General features: G+C 34.0%; 4 protein-coding genes across 8 annotated transcripts; 2 read left to right on the top strand and 2 right to left on the bottom strand.

The window, feature by feature from the left end:
* Window positions 1–10,623: 10,623 nt before the first annotated feature.
* On the top strand, window positions 10,624–11,705 carry LOC119640522. Its single transcript, XM_038038609.1, has 4 exons — window positions 10,624–10,827; window positions 10,883–11,040; window positions 11,095–11,300; window positions 11,362–11,705. The coding sequence occupies exons 2-4, from the start codon at window positions 10,928–10,930 to the stop codon at window positions 11,703–11,705; spliced, it is 663 nt and encodes a 220-aa protein (XP_037894537.1). The 5' UTR covers window positions 10,624–10,827; window positions 10,883–10,927.
* Window positions 11,706–13,216: 1,511 nt separating this feature from the next.
* Window positions 13,217–21,045, bottom strand: LOC119640435 (eukaryotic translation initiation factor 4E-binding protein Mextli). 5 transcript variants are annotated; one of them, XM_038038487.1, is made up of 11 exons: window positions 20,979–21,045; window positions 18,604–19,081; window positions 18,283–18,541; window positions 17,992–18,063; window positions 17,536–17,596; window positions 17,171–17,472; window positions 17,031–17,104; window positions 16,665–16,953; window positions 15,425–15,574; window positions 15,240–15,358; window positions 13,217–13,581 (listed from the first exon to the last, which is right to left on the bottom strand). In XM_038038487.1, the coding sequence occupies exons 2-11, from the start codon at window positions 18,997–18,999 to the stop codon at window positions 13,450–13,452; spliced, it is 1,854 nt and encodes a 617-aa protein (XP_037894415.1). In that variant the 5' UTR covers window positions 19,000–19,081; window positions 20,979–21,045; the 3' UTR covers window positions 13,217–13,449. The 5 variants fall into 5 exon arrangements, with proteins under 5 accessions (XP_037894415.1, XP_037894417.1, XP_037894412.1 ...); XM_038038484.1 differs by having other exon boundaries at window positions 13,219–13,581; window positions 17,031–17,472; XM_038038486.1 differs by lacking the exon at window positions 20,979–21,045 and adding an exon at window positions 19,161–19,263 and having other exon boundaries at window positions 13,219–13,581; window positions 17,031–17,472.
* Window positions 21,046–21,678: 633 nt separating this feature from the next.
* Window positions 21,679–23,276, top strand: LOC119640620 (ras guanine nucleotide exchange factor Y). The gene has a single exon (XM_038038788.1). It carries the CDS (start codon window positions 21,873–21,875, stop codon window positions 23,181–23,183), a length of 1,311 nt encoding a protein of 436 aa, XP_037894716.1. The 5' UTR covers window positions 21,679–21,872; the 3' UTR covers window positions 23,184–23,276.
* Window positions 23,196–24,385, bottom strand: LOC119640621 (28S ribosomal protein S2, mitochondrial). The gene is made up of 2 exons (XM_038038789.1): window positions 24,110–24,385; window positions 23,196–24,045 (listed from the first exon to the last, which is right to left on the bottom strand). Exons 1-2 carry the CDS (start codon window positions 24,132–24,134, stop codon window positions 23,273–23,275), a joined length of 798 nt encoding a protein of 265 aa, XP_037894717.1. The 5' UTR covers window positions 24,135–24,385; the 3' UTR covers window positions 23,196–23,272.
* Between the last annotated feature and the right edge of the window lie 299 nt (window positions 24,386–24,684).

The following is a 24,684-nucleotide window of genomic DNA, read 5'->3' as shown; positions in this document are numbered from 1 at the left end:
ACCTCGTATTTTTGCAAAACTTCAAAATACTCGAATCTAGCTTAAGTTATTGTGTTCCTTTTGCCGTTTTTAATCCAATAATTACATTACTGATTTGTTTTTCGATAGCCGCCTGTCAAATTTTCAATTTCAACCGAAGTTTATTCAGGCACCTCACCTCCGTACACTTCTTTATACGTAAACCAATTGACGAAAGCTTTTCATTAGAATATCGGTTTTTTTGATGTCACTGATAAACACTACGGAGCTCAGCCGTGGGACAGAAAGGTACTTTATTGCCAAATTCCTGAGCAATCGCTAAAGCTATTACGGTTTTAGGAGTCTAGGATTGGAAGTTGGCTCGCTGGTAACTTACCCAAGAAGAGCATCGTAACAGGTAACCCAAAATGAAAGTTTATTTGACTTTACAGAAAAAAATCAACCAATTAAGTACAGCGGATTTAAAACACTGAGACGGACAGTTATCATGCTAATCGGCACGTGTGCAACCAGTGATAGTGATTAATTTAGCAACCTGTTGCATAGTTATTCGTTTGTTTCTTTTTCTTTATGTAAATAATTTGCTTAGCGATTCGAACATTTTTTTTTATTACTTTAAATCTGTAATTGTTAACATTTTTCAATAAAATGAATGTGTGCTAAAAGAAACATACGTACATATAAATAAAATAAATAAATAAAATAAGTAAGTAAGTGTTTGAAAGAGCATTTTTACATTTCGAAAGAAGCTGTGAAAGTATCACAATTTAAAAAATGCAAGGAAAGGAATTGTTGCTACTATAACACATAAAATAGATTTCTTAAGAATAAAAGGCAGATGCACGGAACACCGGTCCAAGTTGTTAAAAGTTTTCCCTCCGGCGCCGTTTCGCGCGAATTATAAACAGAATGACGAAAATGTTATATTTTCCTCCCCTCAATAGTGTAATTTACAATAAACATAAATTCGGCCCCTTTTTAGTATTTTTTAATAACGACTTCATTGCAATGATTTTCATTCTGTTTTTTGTTTCCTGATTGCATTCGCAAAATGGGCGTTGTGTACTTTAAAACGCCTACAATAGAAAAAGCTATCTCTTAAACAAGACTTAATTATCCATATTCGATCCAAATTTTTTTCCCCATCTTGAATATTGACTAGCATATTCACATAATTCAAAATTCCGTACTCTCACATAATTCAAAATTTTTGGCGCTCACATAACTCAAAATTCCATACTCTCATTGTCATTGTACTCACCTTTTAATTTGTTTTCTCAAACCTGTCGGCAATAAAACAAAAATTTGGTTGACACTGTGCTCGTTTTACGGTCTTTATTTCTCATCTTCTTCTTTTTAATTACTTCTTAACTTTAACAGATTTCTTGAAGGATTTTTAACAGGTTAGCCGTTTTAACAGAAAATGGCCGTCCGTTTAAAGAAGTTAACAACGTCAATACCATCGAACATATTAACTTTATATTCAAACGCTTCGAATTAGCTAAACTATGGTATATTTTCAAATATATACGTTTTACTTAAAATACGACAGAGATTCTCGCGAACCGTTTTCAATAATTGAGAATCATAAACAAATGTGGACGCTTATAGTTCGTACACAAGATAAAATTGAAAATTGTTAAATCGGTTGAATTTTGAGCCTTTTTTACTCAACTCATTAAACCATTTGTTGGTGATTTGTTGACCCGCAGAAGGAGAGGATATCCAAAAGCTAATCGGGTATACACATACCGCACGACGTGTTTCTCGGCGCATGACATTCAATGCGTTCAGCTCAGCTAAGCTTGTCGACCTCTTTCTGATGCAACGACTTGGGCGAATGTTCGAAGACTTTCTTGAATTTTTTACATTAGTTCTTCTATTTGTATATTACACATGAACTGAGCCAGTTTTTCTTGTCTGTCTCTTCGCACTTGTATTCGTTTACCGGTCGATATGTTAACGAAATGCTCAAATTTGTAAAAATTAAGGTAAGGTACATATACTTTTATAATTGTAGTGTGATTATGTAACTCTCATTATACAATTCACACACACAAGCATATACTTTTATCACAATACAAATTAAACAATTATAAATTTAATAAATTTTAATGTGTAAAGAAATAAAATATTTATTGTGTCACGGTTGTTTTGAAAATAGATTTTTCGATCGGCATCTCTTTTCTTCCATTACTTCTACTTTCCTTTTTCTTAACAAGCGTGGATATTACATTATTATTATATTACATGTGCGTGTCAAGTCATAAAAGCAATTGCAACAGCAACCTAGAAAATGAAACATTTATGGTCGTTAGGCAGGCTAATAATACAACATCCATCGTTCGATGTAAATTGCCTATAGCAACGACAATAACAACAAAACTTTCATTCATTCAATAACGTTTACATAACGAGTCTATTAAAAAGATGATAAATGTACAAAATCATCGATAGAGATGTAAAATTTTACTATTATGACAGGATCATCTTTGCTACAAATACTCCGAGATTACGTGCATTTTACGCGCGAATATAAGTATTTTCTATATAACAAGTTTAGGAAGTAATTACGTTTAAGATTATTACGTACACATACATATATATCTAAATTGTTTTCATAAATATTAGAATAAATTTCTGCATCGTTTCCAATTTTGTTTGCATGTTGAGCAGACAAATGAAATGAGCAAATTTATCATGAAATTATAACAATTAGAACCTGAGTTCCAGTGCAGTGAACATCGCACACTTTGATGGAATGAGTCGCTTCTGATTGTCAGGCCGACAGTTTTTTTCACCTTATTAACCAGGATGAAGCTCATCTAGAAGCTCTGACGTTCTATGGTTTAAGTTCCAGGCTCCAACGCGCCTTTGCATTGAATAAGTGCTCTTTTCCGCCAACTACAGCCCCCATAAACCTCCTAGTAGTATTGTTTCTGCTAACAAAGGTTAAGAAAAGAAAATTTTAAAATTCTGGTTGAATTATGATTTCTGAAAACTATTTGATACAAAAGTAATAGTAGCTTCTTGTGCCTTCAGAATGTCTAGTTAAGAACGGGCACAATCTTTTTAAATGTCCTTATGGTATGCGGTCACAAACCTCTCAAATGCTTCTTTCAGCGGCCGCTGAACAGAAGAGCGCTATATAAAAGCTGAAGTTTGGGCATGTAATAGGTAGTTCGTAGTAGACTCAAGCCGAACTGGTTCAAAATCAACGGAGCATCGTCAATGTTTTTCTACTTTTGACGGCAGCTTCGAGTTGACGCAGCCATATGCTTGCAGCCTCGAGCATAAAAGCCCAAATAATGTAAACATTACTGTTCGGAAAAACGTCGATTACTTTAAGGCTTTTTTACGGGGGATCATTGACCACACACTTTGTTGCTCATAATTCGCCCGCAGGATAGTAGGTTAACATTTTCATAAAAAATTGAAAAAAAAATAAATTTTTTAAATAAATAAAAAATAAGTAAGAAAATTATATTATGTCGTGATCGAATCTTTTATACCCACCACCATTAACTTTAAAAAGTGAAAAGAACCTGATATTTTTACTTTATGTTCTTCACCAAAATCAGTTTTTTATATACTACACTGATTTTTTCTATTTATAGACTAAAAGTGTAAATTTATCTACTTTATGAGTAACAAGCAATAAATACGGAATGCGAAGGTGTTCATAGTTTTTGTTGCATAGGCGTGTGGACGCTGTAGGCGTGTCTTTTGACCGATTGAGATCATATTTTGGACTCTTTTGCGAATTTGCAGGCGACATCATCATCTTCCTTCATTTCATATTATATTAAGACCAGAGCCTCGATATCCCCTAAATGTAATAGCTCACGATTGCCGAGTTATAAATATTTCGGACTCTCAGGCAAATAACAACATGGTAAATAGCATATAAGCACCACAACCATATAAAAACTAAGAGCGTAATGCCAGAGATGTACAAACACACGCCCGTATATTTTGAGACACCAAGGCGTTGCAAGACTCTCACAAGCATTTTCTTGTTTGTGATTTTCATAACTGAATAATCTTGTTTTCTAAAAAAATTTGCAAGAGGAAGAATTGTAAAATATATGAGCAGCGCAATAACAAGAATTTTAAAATTATATGAGCAAGAGGAAGAATTGAATTGTAAAATATATGAACAGCGCAATAAAAAGAATTTTAAAACTGTATGAGCAAGATGATTGTCAGATAGCGAATATGATTTATCGATATATTAGCAGTTCTCTCAAATATGAGTAGCGACCGTTCATATCAGTCGAATTTGACTATTAGTCTCAAAGCCTTTTCTGCATCGCACTTGCCAGGTTAATTTTGAAAAAACGCTGATTTGAGGATCGTAAAGGAAACCGTTAATTTTTTTCTTATCTTACCGATTATTGTAGAAAGTAAGTTGCATCAGATATATCACAAAGTTTGGAAACAAAACTTTAAGTAGAGTATTCCAAGGGGCAAGTAGTTAAACTTTTTCTGGTATGAGTAAAATCTCCACCAGTTTCCCTATTAGAAAACGCAAGAAATTTGAACTTTTTGTGGTATGAATAAAACCTCCACAAGTTTGTTTATTAGAAAACACAAGAAACTTGAACTTTTTGTGGTATGAATAAAACCTCCACCAGTTTGTTTATAGAAAAACACAAGAAATGTAAATATAATACTTGTGTACTTTGTGTACCCTTGTCAGTTGGGTAGATAATTTTGTTAAATCAATTACGGACATTTTTAATTTTGCTCTATAAAGTTTTCAGCTTTTGCTGTCAAGCTGTGTAATTATATATGAAAAATTTAATTTCGCTTTCGGTTATTTTGAAAACGCTCCTGAAAAATAAAGCGGAATTTAACTTTAAGCTACGTGATTACTCCACAGTATTTCTTCAAAATAAAGCAATATTCTGCTGTTAAGTAAAGTAGCTTAGCAGTATACATTGCTAATTTCCTCTGGTAGAACTACGCTTCAATTTAAGATGTCTTCTGTATTTATTTGAAATAAAGTTCTTTATTTCACAAATATCTTACGAACTGCTAAGTTATAAGAGAGCAATACTATTTAGTTATACAGAAAAAGAAGCAAAATCGCCTTTTTTGTCTGTGTACACCCATAAGCTAAGCATCATTTTAAGGACCACCACATTAAATCCGAAACTTTATAAACATTGACGGTCATACTAACCCAACCATAAGCAATCATAAACAATTATGGCTCGTCTTCCGTGACACCCTATAATAAACATTTATCGCTTTCGTTCGCTTTCCTGATAAAGCGTTGACTGTCAGTAATTGAATAAGCGAGCTTGAATTTGAAAAAGTGAAGTTTGAAAATTATATTTTAAAGCTGGCCAAGAATTTATATACATTATTTGGTTTTTGAAGTTTGCTTCTGTGCCTTACAAAGGTTGTGAAAAAAATTAAGTTATGACACACAGTTATGGTCGAGATGATCATAACAGCAATTTTTTATTCTTTTTGACAACGCAGGCTTTCTCAGTTTGGAAAACCAACGCACTTTTTAACTCATTTCACCTTTTCTCATATTAACTTAACATGTTGCTCTCCCTCACTTCTTCCTTTGGTTTCCTGGTCTATTTCTGATGACCTACACAATAGTGATCACTTTCTAATCACAATCGATCTTAAACTTTCAATGTCCTCTGTTACTCCAGGAAAACAGGACAGATTCTTCTTAGATAAAGCGGATTGGATCAATTACTCCAAACAGGCCGTGTCACTTCTGAATTCAAAGCCATTTAACGGGAACTGCAACCATGATGCTGTTATTATGTCTAAAGCGGTTCGCACGGTTGCTCATTTTTTTTTTCCTCAATCCAAAAGCTCTTTTGCACGAGCTAGCCTTCCTTGGTGAAACAACACGCTTTCGTTTTTGAGGAAAAATAAAATGAATCTATGGCACCGCTTTAGGAGACGTCCTGATCATAATCATTTGTTAATATACAAAAAGGTCAATGCTTTATTCAAGAAGGAATTACAAAAATCAAAGTCACTTAGTTTTGAAGTTTTTTCGAAAAGAATTCACAGAAATACATTAAGGGAAGATGCCTGGAACAAAATAAACAGGCTCAATGGGACTTCAAATCTGAACGAAATTTCTGCCATCTGCACTCCCAATGGAATTTGAACTGACGCAGATAAGATTTCTAATTATTTCGCAAAAGTGTGGTGCGAATACTCCTCTGACAGCAGCTTTTCCAATGCTTTCATCGAAATTAAAAGGACTCCAATTTTCCTTTCAAATAGTATTGACAGATGTACCACCTTCCTGGAAAATTACATATCTACCTTAGAACTTGAAAGTTGTCTCTCCAAATCGAAGGGGTGGACACCTGGTCTAGATCGCTTCTCCTACCAAATGATCAGTGCGCTGTCTAATTCAAGTAAAAGGAAATTACTGCACCTATATAATACGGTATTTTTGACTGGCCATATACCCTACATGTGGAAACTGACTACAGTTGTTCCAATCCCAAAGTCTAAAAATGTCTCCATCGTATCGGACTATCGCCCAATCTCTCTTTTATCTTGGCTCTCAAAGGTATTAGAGACGATTATGGCATCTAGATTATCTTGGTTTCTTGAGTCCAAGAACCTGATAGCAAAGCAACAAGTCGGTTTCAAGCGGTATAGAGGGTGCATCGACGCTCTGTTACATATTGATTATTTTACAAGCGAAGCAATTTCCGAACGAAATCACGTAACAATTCTCTCAATTGATTTCGAAAAAGCATTTGACAGAGTTGGTCTTCATGGTATTTTAAAGCTTTTGAAATCATGGAATGTTGGACCCAAATTTTTCAACTACATCAAATCATTCATGTCGCATCGCTGTCACGCTTTTCCAAATCGCCTTCAACGAAATTAGCAAAATTCTTTGCCGTGTACCAAGAGTAGAACATTGTCTCTACGCGGACGATGTATACATTTTTACAAAAGAAAAAGATAGCACGAAGGCAATCAACATCTTCGAATCTATTGGACGAGAGATCTCCACATGGGCAAACCCGTCAGGGGCTAAAATTTCCATACAAAAATAAAAAAAAAATGCACATTTGTCGAAAGCAGATATTCGATGCAGGAAATCTACTTATGCGTATTAATGACTTACCAGTGCTAAACGCGCAGACGTTGCAAATTCTCGGGCTCACGTTTTCCAACAAATATCGTTGGAAAGCACACTGTCTTCGGTTAAAAAATTCTATTTTAACAGGAGTGAATTTTATACAGTATGTTGCTTGGAAAAGCCATGCGCACATTAACACTATTGCTTATCTTACCAAAATGCTTGTTTTAAGCAAGATTGACTATGCTTTGATAATTTATGACAATAGCTGCAAATCTAATATCAAGATCCTTAAGTCGGTTTATCACCAAACCGTCAGAGCAAGTTGTTATGCTTTTCGGACGACGCCATAAATAATATTATAATTGAAACTGGTCTCCCAAATTTAGAAAATAGACTTTATGAGTTAAAAGCTAAAATAGTCCCCAAGCTTCTTAATTCAAACAAATCTATACTCGGTGATGACGTGAGAAGATTATTATTGCCAAGAAAATTCAAAAGTCATCATCTGCAATCGACTATTGTTTGTAGGTCGCAAAGGAATTGAGAATTCCTTTAAAAATTTTCTGTTATTTTGATGTTAAACGTCCATGGATTTTGAAACACTGCTCTTTTGACATTTCACTGTCTATGCACAAGAAAGAAGATACTCCAAACTACGTCTTCAGGAATCTAATAGCTGAAAAAACCCAAGTATTGGAGAGTACTGGTTGGAATCTTTTTTACACAGACGGCTCAAAGTCTTCTGGTCTGCCTCCTGCTTGTGCGGTGGTAGACGCTACAGGACAGGTTCTTCTCAATCGCATATTTCACGAAAGTACTTCAACTTTCGCAACCGAAGCCAGAGCTATCCTTCACGCTGCGAACCTTGCCCTTAAAAGCAAACTCAAAATCGTCATTGTTACTGACAGCTTATATATATAAATAGAAGCTATACGAAATCCTTCGACTTCGAGATGGAGCACCATCAACAAACTAAGGAATATTATTACAACACCCGGCGGAAATATTAAAATGTTATGGGTACCTAGTCATATCGGTCTATTGGGAAATGAGCAGGCTGATCGAGCGACAAAGAATGCTGGTTCTGCTCCTCTTATTGTGGATGTTAGGGAAAAGTTGGATCTTCAAAGATACATTGGAAGAAAAGTTAAAGAGAAAATTGAACAAGGAAATTTACAATACTATCATCAACACTACTCTTCCATTAACCCTCAATTAACTCTACCTTTATATCCAACAAATGTTGAGAAAACCAAGATCCAAACATTTTCGAGAATGCACCTTGGTCATACAATTGCAACTCACCAATGTATCTTGAAGAAGTCTTCCTCTCCAATCTGCAGTTGCGACTGCCTTAACTTTTCCGTGGCTAGAAGTATTGCATTTGGAACGACTAACCCTTTGGACATTCTAAAATCAGCTTCAGAACAGAAAATCAATTCAATATATTACTTCATTAATACTACTAAGCTCAACATCTAATGTACATTTATTTAAATTAGAGCCGATAGCCTGTGTTGATGGTGCTCAATTCTCTTTTTTTAGTCTAAGAATTTATTTCATTAGTCTAAAATTATAATGATAATATTTCGTTTATACTTTATAAGCATTTAATTTGAATTGGACTGTTTTAAACAAATATTGTAAAAGTTAATGTCGTCTTTTATCCCTCCGCTATTTACAGCTATTTTGTCAAATGTTTTAAGGGGGGCTTTAAGTAGATTTTAATTAGATTTTAATATTTATCATAGATCTAAATTCGCTTTTTATATTTATCATAAGTTAATTTGATAAATTTAACGGGGATTTCACGTAATTTTTGTGTTTAACAAACATTCTACGTTAAAATGTCTATAACACCTTTTAAACTTGGTACATTTAACGGAGATCTCACGCTAAGTTTTATGTTTAACAGAAAACTATTCAAAACTGTTAAAACTACAAACAGGTGATTAATTTCGTATTATTTTGTTCCTGTTCATTTAAAGCGTTGCCATTTATTGAAAGCAATTCTGTGATCCCTCTATGCTTAACAGTCTTTTTTTATAAACGATATGTAAGAAAAACCGGCTAAAGGCTTTTAAAAAAAAAATCAAAGCCATTTTATAAGTGCACAAACAAATTTGACAAAATGAAAAATTCCCAAAAAAAACGAGGTGTATTATTATAAAAAAAAAGGGTAAGTACCAAATAAAATTTTATATTACCTTAAAAATTACTATTGTGTTAAATAAATTTAAGATATATAAAGAAATGGTAAGAAAATGTATAAAAGCAAAACAAGCTAAAAATTGTCCAAAAAATAAAATTAGCAAACATGTTCAAAGCATATAGCGACCTGCAGGGTTTTAGTCATGTTGTAATCCCTTCTATACTCTAATCAAATAAATATATACATGGATATTAACTTATAGATACCCACTATGTTGTAAAATAAATCAGCAAAAAATAAAAGTTTTTTTCGCTTTTTATGCGCTTTTAGTGGGCTAATCGTCAAGAGAAGCAAAAATAAAAAAGGGAAACATTTGGAACAATTTTTAAAAAAAACAATAACGAAAAGTAAATATGCTCATACGCTCACACAAATTTCTCGTAAAACCTTTCTAGCAGTTTTCTTTCTTAGTTTACTTACTTATACTTCTTATATTGTTCTTGCAACATAATATGATATAAACATAAATTTCCCTCAATTTTACTTGAATTAACATTACATTTAATTACATATAAGTTACATATATAAGTTAATTAGTTCGCAATAAATATCTAGCGTTATTATCAATTGAAAGTTAGAGGGGATCTGTTTATGCATCGATCAGATTTACTTGGACTTCATTGACTACTTTCTCCAAAACTCGGCGGGATTATAATGGCGGTAAATGAAAGTACCGTTAAAGTATGATTTGGAATGACACGGATGAAGAATTAACCAAAGAATGGGATTATTTAATTTCTGCTAATCAAGATATGATGAAACAGTAGATGATGATAAACTGAAATTGCCTGAAGGATGAAAGAATTAACTTTTATGGTTTCATTCCGTGCAATTTAGTTTACGATGAATACTTCAGTAGTCAATCTACTTACTTAAACCAAAGGGGCAAAGAATGCTGCATCCTTTCAGTTTCACACCATTAAAAAATTTGAAAACAATGACAATGAAGTTACTATTGCCGTTTCATACCATCGTAGTGAAACGTTAGATTCCTATCAGTTTCAATTTCATATCGTGAATTTAGTAATAGATGATATGCGAAACATCGATACACTAAGATCGCTAAGAGTTAATGTCCACAAATAAAATATGAGAAGAACCTATATCCAAAAAAAAAAAACAAAAAGTACGAAACCAACATTCGTTAACTTTTTGCAAAGTGCAGACGGTAATACTGTAAAATGTTTACATTTAAAACCTTAAAACATGAAACTTTGTGGTATTTGATCTTGTATTTCACGATTTACGACCATAGGAGCACGGATTATATGAAAATTCCGCCACAATATCCACAATTTTGATTACGTTTAGTCTATCATTAACAATCACTGAGACGAAATTAGGACCATAGAAATATTATTTAAGATAACCAATTTATAAGTTTTCATTTTAGGATGTTAATATACCGCAAGCAAACGAAAATTTCCCCTGCACTTATTATGAATTATTGAAATCTTTTACGGAAACCGTTTCATAGCTGGAAGAAGCAGAAGGTCTAGTAGCTTCTTCAAAGGCTATAGTGGACACTTTGAGCACCCTTGCTGTATGTTATGCTGGAAGAGTAGAAAACGTTGCTATTCAGTTATATATACTTTTAAGTAACATTGGATACATTAAAAGGAGAAGAGGTACCGTTAAACAGTATGTTATCACCCATTACATGTAAAGTATTGAATAATAAGTTGACTGTAACAGAAAATGATGATCAATTTATGGCTTCTATTAAATCTGTTATCAAAAGCAAGCCTCAATATTTGTAAGCAAAAGTTCTAAGTTTCTAAATATGGTTTTCAAATTTTCAGTTTTTCAGTATTTTATCTGATGACCATTTAACGTTTTCGGCTTTATTGGATCCAAGATTTCATCGTTTAATAACTGTTAACAATTTTAACAAATGCTTGCAAATCCTAACTGAGAAATTTAATAGAATTAGTGAAAGCCAAGGTTTTGATAGTTCGATACAAGTTGGAGAAGTTCGACCAAAGACGCCTTTAAACACAAATGTGAAGAAATCAAGTAATGCGAAAGAAATCGATGCTCCATGAACTGTTTAATTGTCTAAACATATTGCTTTCAGATTTAGAGTTATTTTTTGATTTGACTGAAACACCTCCGGAGCAGCTGGCAAATGAGCAAAGCAATGTCGAAGCTGACATAAAACGCTGTCGAACCGAAGTCTATGTCAGTCTAGACGAATCACCTTTTGTGTGGTTGCAGAAAACGGGTAACACGTATGGTGCCTTAAAGCATTTGGCCGCTATATATCAATGCGTTCCCTGCACTGTAAATATGAATTTTAAAAAATCTTTTGATGAACAAGTACGAGCTCATCAAAAACGTTTTATGTTAGTCGGGAGTTTAATAGATGCAATTTTATTCTTACGTTGTAATAATAAGAATAAGCATGTATTGAAATGTTGAATTATTTTATTATATTATTTTTCGGATGAAGTCAATTACCAAACTGAAAACCTGGGCCAATTGAAACTTTTCTCTTAATAGAATGTAAAAAACTAAATTGACGTTGAACGATCGTCTAACGAATTAGTGAGAGTATTTTCTTTGCTTTCCGTAGAATACGGAGACATCTCTTTTGTAGAAAAAGGTTCTCCAATTATTGGCAAACGATCACCCCAACGGCTTGCTTTCGCACATCTATAAGCAAATCTGACGATAAAGCGATGATGAGGAACTGAGAAGTGATTTCAATCTATAGAGAGACTTAACTGCCATGTTTAGATTTTGTGAAAATAGCTTCCTGTAATTTGCCTTTTGATGGGCACATTCTGCAAATAGCATGCCTGGACCGCACTAATGTCGGCCTTACAATTCTGTTTACAGTTGATATAGCGAAAGAGGTGAAGAAAAAACGTTAGAAACAAAAAATACAATAAAAAATAAAAAAAATATATTATGTACATAAGAAACATATATTGTGCATTATTAATTGCGACTAGAAGGCATAGAAAAAAGGAGAAAGGAAGGGAACGGACATTATTAAGTCATTTCGGTTACAACGTACGTAACCAGATATTCAAGCCCAAAATATGCGGCTCCATTGAGTAGAGGTAGCACTTAAGTATTCAAAAACGATGTTTGTATTGAACGGTTTGAATTTCGGTTACAAAGTTGATTTTAATATTTTAGTTCATTGGAGAATAAAGTTCGCCTTCTTATCAGAAACTCGAAGAAACCATAGAATTGCGACAGCACGAATTGAATGCTTGCGTTCTTTGTTGTTTAGCTTCGCATTGCTTTATCATTTTCACCAAAAAATTCATACCAACGAAAGAGCAATACTTTCATTGAAAAACACATATGTTCCCCGAAAATTAAGAAATGGTGTTAGCCAACACTGCGTGTAAACAAAGGCATAATTTCATTCCATATTTTTTTAATAGGCAGAGAACAAGGTTCTACTCTGAAGGAAAACTGTCTAAAATTATTTTTACGACCGACGTTGAATTCAAAGTACTGACTGTTATAAAATACTTAAATAGTAAAATACTTTCATAAAGCACATGTCAGCGCAATTTCTATTCTAAGGCCTGCATAAAGAATTTTGAAAATAAAAACTGAATTGCTTTTTATTTCTAGAAGTAATTTTTTATTCAACGACTTCCAGTAAGTATGGATGCGTTAGATTAATTCATTATATAGGCTGTACATGAATGAGTATACATGTAACTATATTTTAAATTTAGTCGTAAATATATTTTCCACTTCGAGTTGAATAAAATGAAAAGAAACATATAATAGACTAGAGATTGAGTAAAATAGAAACCAATAATGTGTTAAAAATAAATACTTTTTCAAATCAATAAACTAACAGCTAATTAAATTTTTGGTATCTGAGACTTAAGTTGTAGTTTTTTTTACTTCTTTTTTATAAAAATGCATACAAATAATTTTTATACAGTTTTACATATATAAAATGTACTACTTTCATATTTTTTTCGTTATCTAAAAGATAGAAGTCCCGGAAGAAAAAAATTAACTCCTTATCTTCTATAACTGGGTTCGTTCGTTAGTTTTCTTTTTTTTTTATGAATACACTGTATATAAATACTTGGTTTAAGCAAATAATGGTTTAAATCATATTTATCTTTATGAAATCTTTGAAGAAAGGAAAGAGCAAACATTCGTTTGAGTGGTGTCACGATTGCTATTCGTTTTCTAGATTTTCAGCATCATTGGTTGATTCATCTATAAGTGCCGATATGTTACGTTTACTGGACGATTTAACCAATTCCAAATATTTTTCGCCATCAAAACGGTTACTTTCATCTTGCAAGTCCTACATCAAAAAATCGAAAGATTATTTTTTTTAAACAAATTAACTTAAGTCAAAATGAAAGCAGTACAAAGCGACTTAAGATCATAATCTTACCTGGAGCATACTCATACAAGCGCGGCTAGTTTTTAGTAATTCAATGTTTATGGAAACATATGAGTTTGTTAACTTAAAGTAATGTACGAAATGTTAAAAAAATGAGTTAATGATGCACTTAATGGAATGAAAAACATTACCAAACACCACATGAGATAATTGAAAAATTACTTTGGGGACATTTCAAGAGTTAATAACAAAGAATTCATTTTATTTTCAGTCGGTGGTAAAAAACAAATATATATATTTGATTACAATGTCAAGAGATTAGTTCAACTAACAGAATTCAAAAATACTGACAAATAAGAAATGTAAAAACACTTAAGACTAACCAATTGAGAGGAACAAAATGATTATTCAATTACTTCTTTTTTTTTTATATATATGCATATATATACATGTATATATATTTACATACATAAATAATCTGTTTCACAGCCAAAACACAGATCTTTTGTTTTTTCTTTTGGTAAACGATTCTAAACATTAGAATTACTTCGATTTTAAATCCTCGAGAGATTCAAATTTTTTTTTATAATATCAAAAACAAAAAAAAATATGGAAGTGTTGCTTCGAAATGATTTGTGTCTTTAGAAGAGGATTTTCAAAGCGGATCGTATTTTTTTTATTTAATCATTGCCAGAATTTGGACACAGTCCTTGATCACATTTGATAAGACAATTTTTTGAAATAATATTCTCTTTTGAATGACTACCGGGACATAACGTTATGATTTCAATAATATCGTCGTCCTCTTCAATATTTTCTTTTTGAATAAGCTTTTGATTAGTCGCATCGCTTGATTTATTTATAGTAGGCTTGCTACTCTCTATCATTATGTCCGATATAATTTTAATTTGTTTATGCAATAATTGTTGACGGACATTTTGCTCTTCTTGTAGCAAGCCATCGCCAAGAGCAGTGACCGTAGTAAATCATCGATTCCTAACAGGACTAAAAACACCACATGGTTCATTACTATTTACCATCATGGTTAGCAAATCATCTGTTTCAGTTACATCGCACGTTGCAGCTGGCGCATAGCCCTCTTCGTCGATGCTAATTGTATGACGATTGAAGAAGCCTTTGCGACGCAATGTGGAAGGACCAAATTGTAAATTTATGGGCGGCAGCACTTTCGTTTGATTATATTCATTAATACCTCTTCTTACATTGTGATGGTGCTCCTTATTATTTATCATCGGATCGTTATTAATTTTGTTAGTGTAATTAGTAACTTGGACACAATTATGATTATGTTGATTATTTACATGATTATTAGTAGCACTGGTGCTAAAAGCAGGAAGTGTATTAATGTCATTAGTAATAATATAACTATCAGCAACAGTTTTAGTTGTTACAAGTGGAGAACACTTAGCTACGCTAGATAATGTAGTTATAGCGGGAGCGAAAGTGCTTGTTCTTGATTGTGAAGGTGAGGATGATGCAACGTTATAACAAGCATCAACACTCTGCGCTAACGGAGAAGCATTTGTAGTGATATTGGTATGTGTGGTTGAGGACGTGTTGGTAGTAGTGATGGTTAAAACTTGTGATGTCATTACCTTGTTACGCACGATAGCCGGAAATGTTTTACAAATGTATTGCCAATCAGCAGGTAAAGCCCACGAATGTGGACTCTTGGCATAATACAATAAATGCTCGTAATGATGGATAATGCGTGCTTTAAAAGAGAAAGAAAATAGAAGTTCATCATTTTATATAACATATTCAACTTTTTGAGCCATACTACGTTCAGTATTATTAGTGTTTTCGGCACTTGCGGTATCGGTTTTTTGGCGATTGGTCTGACTGCCAGCTATTTCTGTGCTTGAGTCTTTACGTGAAAAATGACTGCGTCGTGAGCGTGACAATCCGTTGCTTTGAGAAGAAGATTTTGCTGAAAGTATTAGAGACAGATTTCACTTTTCCCATTTTGAAACTATACATTATGTAGGCAGCGACTGTACATATCCAGTGTTATGCTATCCTCATGCTAATCTACGGCGGGTGATCTGTTGATGCTTTCTTTTGAGCCAATTTAAATATCGGAAATAAAAGTTTGATTTAGTAAAATGCTATTTAAATAACTACCAGGGCATACTTACAGATCTGTATACGCAAATCAAAATTTCTCCTAACCTTTTTAATCGAAATTAACTTAAAAAGTCAAACACACTATAAATATTCTTGCATCAACTCAGATAGATACCGATGCGCAAAATCCCACCTATGCTGTCTAATTTTTTTTTGTTCTTTTGTATCCCAACCTTTAGCTTATTTTTAAAGGAGTGCATAACGGAAACGCTCATTTTTTCATTAAATTTGAATTGCTGAAACCGTTTCGATAAAAACACGATTGGAATTGGTATAGATTGCGCTAGAACATGCGCACACATATATCATATATATCATTTAGATACTCATAATTCGTTGTACGACCGGATAAACTTCCTTCATCGAGGGCATGAACGCTGTGTCTCTCAATCTTATAAAGGATTTTTCTGATTGACATTCTAGTGACATCCTCGGAAGCTAAGTCAGCGCTGAGGAGATTTTTTCATAAGCAATTTTTTTGAGGAGAAGGTTATAATTTTTAGTACCGTGATGCTTTTACATAGGATTCTGTAATGCACTTGCTTAATAGTTTATTTTGGCAGATTAGAAAAACGTTTTTGTTCAAAGTTTTTGATCAAATTTATGTGAATTGTAGCGGGGAGTAAGAAATCATGGGAATATTGATTATATGAAAAGTGTAATAAGTAAGTAGGCGTTAAGGGAATTCAAATTTTTGATATAAACAGTGGAGTCGTTCGGGATCTTGTACGTAAGAGGTTGTAATAAGAACTTCTACTGTCCTAGTGCGGTAATGATAGGATTATGGAAAATAGAAAGTCTTTCAACTTGACGATCCACAGGCTCGCTTTGAAACAAATACTGCCGACTAAAAAAAAAGTACTGATAGATTGCCCACCTTATATTTTACTTACTCAAATTATTTCCCTCTATAAATACATCATCGTCGCCTTCTGCATTGCTATTGCTATTGTTATTAGCTATTGTAGGGGTCATCAAATTAAGACCAATGCCGCTGTCGGCATTTAAAGGTGATGCCATATTTTGCAAAGGAGTGCTTACGGCAAATTGAGGTGCGGCCGTCATTGTGGCGGACGGTGTTGTTATTGGGCTTACCAAAGAACCATCAAAAGCAGCACCCGCTTCTAAAGAGGCTAAAAATTCAGCACTGCTAAAATAATCGTCCAGGACCAGTTTTGCAATCTTTAAATTTTGAAATTTGTACAAATGTGTAAATATGTGAGAAGGCTGTACTTTTACATTATTGATCGCCTACGTACCCTCACAAGATCACAGCAATCTCCAGTGATTTTGATTACATGCTGACCAACATTACATGTAAATTTGTATTCACCTAAAGAAGCATCATTTGTGGAATATGAATGCAACAACATTTGCATATTGGGGCGCATCAATTTACCAGCAGCAACTGCAACTGCATTGTTTATCGGGCCTGAGGCGTTCGACATGAGATGCTGCTGAGCCATCTGTTGTGCTGCCGCTGATGCAGTCATGAAGTTTTGAGCCGAATTGAAGCTCAAACGATTGGATAAGGAATTAGCAACAGGTGTACGCGGCTGCACTATTTCGTCCGAATTGGAAGAAGCCAAAGAAGAACATGAACCGCCTCCGCCACCAACGGTGCTGTTATCTATCACCGGATCTAAACGTACTGGTGAGGCATTCCTACGTATTGTATCCTCAATTAATTGCTTAGCATAACTGAAGAGATACGAACGAGACACTGCTTAGCTCAAAAACCACTTTCTGAATACATGTACGTACTTTATCTTATCTTCAGCAGGACCTGTTATTTGTACCAAGCGTTCTTTTGCACCCGGGTTCACTTAAACGAATTGAAAGGATATTAGTGCGCAACTTAATTGAAATATATAATAGAGTAGTTAAATACAATTATGAGGAAAAGATGGAATTAATTAAAAAACAAAAAACGCTTCTCCTTGGCACCCGATATGAAGATTAGCACCATACAAATTGTTATTGCATTTTCTTTTTAAAATGATTTTCTTAAATGCGGTTAATTTTAATTTGGCCGATTCTTCCGACTTTCTTAAAATTACGACAGATAACATGCACAATTAATTTGATGTAATTATTAAAATATGAAACGAATGCGATTACTTAACGGATGATTGCTTGTTTGTATAAATGTATGTGTTGAATGTGATAATGCTTATTCCTTTTAATAATGCAATTTAATGTTAGGTGGAGTGTGTTTACCTCTTTGAAAAGAAATTACAGTTTCACTGAGTTCCTCTATCATATGGACGCGACGACCTTTAATGCCCATAACTTAATACAAATGGTAAGGAGGGCATTCAAAGAAAGATATATAATAGATATATATATATATATATAACAGAACGTTTCATTATTGAAAAATATATATCAACCAACCCAGTTTTAAAACGGGAGGCAACCACATTTGTTATTTGTTTTCGATAAAGAATACGCAAATGTGATTGATGGACGGATGTACGTACATAAATTGGAATTAATATCAAATCATACCTTTGCCCGAATCAGCATTACGTATAACAACTTCGTCTTTACAATAGGTTTTGCCAGGAATACGCGTTGGCTTTGGGAATTTTCCGGAATTACGTATAACTTCTCCCGGCCCTAAAAGCAGTTGTTGCTGAGTGGCAGAACCTACAGCGGCAAGAGCGACCGCCGTCGCATTAGTACTTCCAGCACCGCTAAATGTGGGGGAAGTGCTCAAAAACGTTGCTTGCATTACATCCATATGATGCTGGCCACCATCGATCAGCTACATTTTAATAAAGCCTTTATTTCAAGTGCTGCAATATATTAACATGATTTTTTACATACCTCATTTGCGTTCGTTGCCTGTTTAGTTTTATAATACGAATTGATACCATTGTCTTCCCAACCTTTGGCGCGCAATTCTATCAATTCTAATAAATTTAAACGAGTCATAATATTTAAACGTTCGTCCTGCGAAGCATTGCGAAAAACTACAAACGCACGGTCTAAGGTGTCTTTAGACATAGTCTCCAGTTGTGGACCATGAACACGTAAATTTTGAGCCAACGTAGCCATGGGTTCAGTGTTGTTAATTCCCGATTGAAGAGACATGGCTACATTTTCAATCAGTTGCATTAATTCTTCAATCAACATAAAGTTATTATTCAACGAAGTGCGCGATTGGGTTTTTAGAGGACGTGGCGCCTCCACATTTTTAACCGAACGTCCAATATGAGCCATTATGACTTTTTTGAAAATAGCTTCTGCAAAATCTACGGCCAATTGTTGAGTTTATTAAAAGCCTCCGCCAAAATCCGTATTGCTTTTAAAGAAAAATTGCAGTTTCACACAAAATTATTTAATGTTGTGAAATATTTTGTGCAAATTTAGTTGATATCTACCTTTAAAATAAAGTGTTTTTTCTACCATTATGATTTGAAAGAGTGGAAACACGTATTCAGGGGTTTCGCGAATATTTAAGTCGACTTGAAAATATTCGTATATTGGCGCGATTGATTACATCGGAACTTAAATGCTGATACATATTCTTGGAATTAACTGCAAAAACCGTCTGTTCACTTCAACGTCCGTAATAGCGGAATTTTACGCCTACCTGAGTTGGTGGATCTTGGCACAAAGCAAATAATTACCAATTTAGCGCCTAAAGTCATAAATGATTTAAAGGCTTTGATCCAGATCTAACAGTTGTGGAATATGCTCACACCATATGGCCTTTTTTAAGATTTTATAATATTAGGATTGTTTTTGTAAAGCAATACCATTTCTTCCAACTATAATCCAAAATCAGGGCAAACTTCAGATCAAAAACGAAACGTAACTATTGTCAGAGGGTACAACAAATGCTTTTAAAACGTGCAAGGACGTTCTCAAGATGCTTTTAGAATGCAGTGATATGAGGTCTACCCAAATAAAGACAAAATAACATCTATATACACTCGCTTTCAATAGAAAATCCGCATTCGGCGAAGGAACCATCAGATGTAAATGCGTACAAATTTTTATCAGGAATAAAATCGAGATATAAAACATATATGTAGCGCCTGCTTAACCACTTTCTTAAACATGTTAAGTGTGTAACAAATCAAGAGGATTTACTTCTCCACAGGCAAGTCTATCAAATGTACAAATGTATCGATTCAATTAAGTTGACATTTTCACTTCTCCCAAAAACCGAAAAGATTGTTCAGTATTACTTGCTTTCACCACAAAAGTTTATTTCAGTGGGTGTCAGTCAGTCTTGTTAAAAGAATAAATTGGTTATTCAGGACGAGCTTTCTTAATATAATGGTTGACGTGTACACTGTCAACATCAATTATCAAATTTTTGTTACCTAATCATCTACGGTAAATACTGTTGCTTTCGGAAGAAGTCTTGCGAGCACCATATTCAAAGAAGATGTAGAACAATTTCCATCTTAATTTAAATGCCATAGAGCAAAGCAGGTCATTAAAGACGCAATATTAAGTTCCAATATAAGTGAAAAACAAATAACTTTGCTTCAACCTTCTTTCATAAATGTGAGCGTAAACTTTACTATCGCTGCTATAAGATAAGACAGATTATTGCGGACGCTTTATAACTAAGATACATGTAATCATATAAACGACTTGTAAATAATTAACACATCGATGTTCCCTTAAAACTTTACTTGTATGAATACCCAGGTCACTTCCTCGCGAAAGGGAGTCACACAAAGTTTTGCTTTAAGTATCTTTTAATGAACTTCATAATAAGTATCTGGCTACTAAATTATATATATATTCCTTACATTTGTTTCCAGAAATCTAACACCTTTATCGAACACAAAACAAGTTCTTCCGAAAACGAGACGGAGACATGGGTTTCGCTATCGTTTCTGAAAAAATGACAACAAAAAAGTTATTTTTCTATATTCTTTTTTCAGCGCAAAATAGGTCAAGATGACTTTAATGTAGCATTATTTTTCCTAGTGGAGAAAGCTAACTCTGTAAGCTAAAGCAAAAAAGGAAAAAAAAAATTAAATCATACCTCGAGAATAGAAACCCACAAACGGCTGTGCCAAATAGCTTTACCCATGAAAAATTCTTGCGCTCAAGCACGCGTAATATTCGTAATATATAGCAACAAATTTATATATACACGTATATATAATACCGTCTACCCTCGATTAGTTTGTTTAACAATGTTAATCTATTATTTTTCCGTTTTTTAAACTTACCCAAATTATTGCGAATGTAACTTACAAAGTAACCTAATCGAAGCTGATGCTAGTGTTGCCAATAATTAAGTTTTACAATGCTTTGGGGTATAATGATTAAAAAGCGACGAAAAATAATGATATGAATTCAAGATATCAATTTTCTGTAATAGTAATAGATAGGTAAATAAATAGCTGGGCGTGTGAGTACCACCTTATGGTACAATGTTGATATGCTTGGGTTCATAGACATTATACTAATGTAATACCCCAACAGAAGCCGTTTATTTAACGTATAAACAAAACAAATACAGGTAGCAAATAAGTCAACACAATATTAATTCGATTCCACGGTGTATAATGAAATTATCAAATTTGTAATTTAACATTTCTCGCAGAGATGGTTGTCCTAGATATAGCTGAACAGTAGTTATTTGTTTTTCTAAGAATTTTATTTTATTGGAATACGATATAATAGTAATTATAAGCGTCGAGAATACAATATCCCTTACAAACGGGGCGATGCGTCGTTACAACAGTTGTTGTATATGGCTAGGAAATGTTCATTCCTAAAGAGCATAATCTTCTCGTATTCCCTCAAACAGCTGATAGAAGTGTTTCTTCTTACATAGAAAAGGATAGTTATTCGGTCCTTAATCATAAAAGAAAACGAATTGTTCTTTGCTCATTCCCGTCAGAGTCATACACAATAAGCAAAATTTTGTAAATAAATACATACACATACTGTTTCATTCGCACTTTTCGCATTTACACTGCAAATTGCCTACTTTTAAAAATGGCCGTTCAGCACCATTCTACAATTGAAAGTCTACCGTAAATCTTGTTATGGTTATAGAAAAATTTGTTTTTTTATTGCACTTGTGAAATATTTCGCGATTATATTGATTGGTTTACATGGCTTCAGAAATAAAATCAGAAAAACTGCAAAAGGATATAGCAGAGAGTACTAATGGAGCAGAAGCAGAACAAAAATCCACAATGTCGTTCAAGGACTGGAAAACTTTCAAAGAGGCTCTTTCTAAGCCCGAACGGGAAAACCGAACAACTTCATCCAAAAATGCAAAAGAAAGAGGCAGTTATCATACAACAGAAAACAAACGGGGTGGTTATAATGGAGGAAATTATAACGACTTTCGAAATGGTTACAACAATGGGGGCGGGTGGAATCGAGGCTTTAATAATGGGCCCAATTGCATGCCGCCAAATTTTTGTGCTCCTAATTTTCCTGGCCCAAATTTTTACCAGCCTCCTTCGTACAATAATTGTTTTGGTATGAATTTCGGGAATGGATTTTGTCCTGGTCCTAATTTCAAAAATTACAATCCAAATCTAAATAGTCCATATCCCAATAATTTCTTTGCTAAAGACGGCATGTATCGTCAGAGAGACAACATGCAGAAACCTTTATCACATTACAATCCATTCCGCAACGGTTGTGTCGGAGATAAGCATGCAAACGAATTAAATGGTAATGCCTACACAAAGGGTAAGGGTAGAAAACCTAGAGATAAAGGGGATCAAAAAAATTCTCAAGTAACGAATTCATTAAAACAGAAAGAAGCAAATAAAATCCCAACTATCAACGAAGGCGTATCAAATAGCGATTCAACATTGGCGCCACCGCCACTTCCACCGCCGTCGCTTATGTCGGAGCCGAAAATATATGTTAAGAATCCGAGACCAAATACAAACAAACCATTTATTCCCATGCCTCGTATGCCTGAGCAAAATTCGGATCTGTCTCCTGAAGAGAGAAAGAAACAATGGAAAGAATACCGCGAAGCTATGAAGCCTTTTAAGAATCGAGAATTTCACAATGCCAAACGTCGAGTTCAACGATTGAGTAAAAAACATCCTTCAGAGTTAGATGAAAAAGAAAAAGCAGTTCTTGCTAAAGCGCAAGAAACAATGGCTGCACATAAATTGCGACTGTCGCAGAAATATAGCCCTTACATACGCTCAACTGAAAGTCAACCGGATCAGTTAGGTGAAGTGTATGTTTTAAAGCAAAAAACACTTAAGTATTGGGATTCAACTAAGCCAACACCAGAGCGCTACGATAATTATGGTAACTTTGGCGAAAATGTCACTCCGACCACTTACGGCTCGGGCAGAATTATAACCGGAGGTCATGGCAAGTTCCAAAGTTTCGTGCCTGGAGGTGTATTGGAAGGGACTATACCTCCTGCGGCACATCAAAATTAATCATATATTATCTACGGCGGTGCACTTTATTACTAAATATAGCGAAAGAGAAAATTACATATAATGTAACAGTAATAGTTGCAAAGTCATTATTTAATTTTTTCATTTAACGGTTCCAAAAATTCACGCCTTTTTTGTTTTCCTCGTAATATGGCTGCTTTGAATAAGTTACAATACAACTCTATCGCACACGGAGTGTCATCGTTGCCTGGCACGGGGTAAGTGATAAGGTTAGGATTGCAGTTACTATCTACAATGCCGATCGTAGGAATAGCCATTTTTGCGGAGTCACGCACTGCCGTATGTTGAGCTAAAATATTATTCTGAGTATTTAGAAAGATACAGAGGTCCGGCAGTCTTGTTACAGCACCGAACTGTACGTTGGAATTGGTGAAGATACCTCCGCGCCAAAATTTGGTGTAAGAAAATTCGCCGGCTTCCATCGCTTTTTTTTCTACTATATGGGCGTTCAAAACATTTCGATTGAAGAAACATATAATGCCATCACGAAAAGCAATATGTGCCGTTACGTTTAAGGCATCTCGTAAATGGGAGGCGGTCTTATCGAGATCAAAAATCAAATGACCCAAACGACTGCCGTAAATAAATGGCCGCATACGATCGTCTAACGAACCTTCTTTATGGCCATAATGAACCCGAGCATTAAATAAATCGCGTACACTAAACAAATTGTGCACTTCAAAATAGTCAGCCTGCTTAATGATGCGCTGTTCTACATAAGAAATATTTTCCGGCCCATTTTGCCATTCCAGATTTGTGGAGACGTTAGCGGGACTGGCGAGTGTAGCACTGAAACGTCGTGATCGAGTTACACAACTACAGTGCGCACATAATCTTCCATCTAAATAAATAAAATGAAAAAATTAGAATGAAATCCTCTTTCAATCGCGATAAAAGAACATTACATTTTTCAAAAGATTTGAATATCATGGATACTTGGTATTAAAGTATTGTTTTATATATATTTTTCCTCTGAATATTTCAACTTCTTCTTCTTCTTTCTAAATATTCAGCGAGTTAACAGCAAGAGATTCGCCGTGTTATAAAAAAATAATGCTCGTATGAACACAAAATTATCTGGGCCTTAATAAAGTTGACAATTAATTTACGTTATTGGTTGATATTAAATTTTTATGTTTATTTGTTTTTACATTTTTTTAAAATTTTTATTTATTTATTTTTTGTTTTTCAAAGAAGTCTACGTCTACGTAGTGTGTGTATTCGACACTAACAGAGGGTAATAGGAATGTAGTGTAGTCAACGACTACAAATGGCTATTGTAATAGGGGTAGTATAAAAAAAAATATATATAAAAGGAGGTTTTTTGTCAGAAAAAAAAAGAAAATTTGAGTTTTCCCGGGGGAATAGAAAAAAGAAAACTTGGCAGTAGAAGTGATTGAGTTGCTGAACGAACAGCGATGTATATGAGTAAATTCACAAAATAGCCGGAAAATTCCAAATTTGATGTAATTTTAATTTT

Source organism: Glossina fuscipes, unplaced genomic scaffold (assembly GCF_014805625.2).
Source record: "Glossina fuscipes isolate IAEA_lab_2018 unplaced genomic scaffold, Yale_Gfus_2 121, whole genome shotgun sequence".
Lineage (NCBI taxonomy): Eukaryota > Metazoa > Arthropoda > Insecta > Diptera > Glossinidae > Glossina > Glossina fuscipes.
The sequence above is the reverse complement of the archived record's forward strand: the minus strand, read 5'-3'. Positions and strand labels throughout refer to the sequence as shown.

Excerpts from the sequence above, each read along its gene's own strand:
- LOC119640522 (XM_038038609.1), top strand. The coding sequence starts at position 10,928 with ATGTTATCACCCATTACATGTAAAGTATTGAATAATAAGTTGACTGTA. Across the intron at positions 11,041-11,094 it reads AAAAGCAAGCCTCAATATTT|TATTTTATCTGATGACCATT; the intron begins GTAAGCAAAAGT and ends TCAGTTTTTCAG. Across the intron at positions 11,301-11,361 it reads CACAAATGTGAAGAAATCAA|ATTTAGAGTTATTTTTTGAT; the intron begins GTAATGCGAAAG and ends TATTGCTTTCAG.
- LOC119640435 (XM_038038484.1), bottom strand. The coding sequence starts at position 18,999 with ATGGCTCATATTGGACGTTCGGTTAAAAATGTGGAGGCGCCACGTCCT. Across the intron at positions 18,542-18,603 it reads AGGCAACGAACGCAAATGAG|CTGATCGATGGTGGCCAGCA; the intron begins GTATGTAAAAAA and ends ATTAAAATGTAG. Across the intron at positions 13,582-15,239 it reads CGGCTATCGTGCGTAACAAG|GACTTGCAAGATGAAAGTAA; the intron begins GTAATGACATCA and ends TTTTTGATGTAG.
- LOC119640620 (XM_038038788.1), top strand. The coding sequence starts at position 21,873 with ATGGCTTCAGAAATAAAATCAGAAAAACTGCAAAAGGATATAGCAGAG.
- LOC119640621 (XM_038038789.1), bottom strand. The coding sequence starts at position 24,134 with ATGATATTCAAATCTTTTGAAAAAT. Across the intron at positions 24,046-24,109 it reads ATTCAAATCTTTTGAAAAAT|ATGGAAGATTATGTGCGCAC; the intron begins GTAATGTTCTTT and ends TTATTTATTTAG.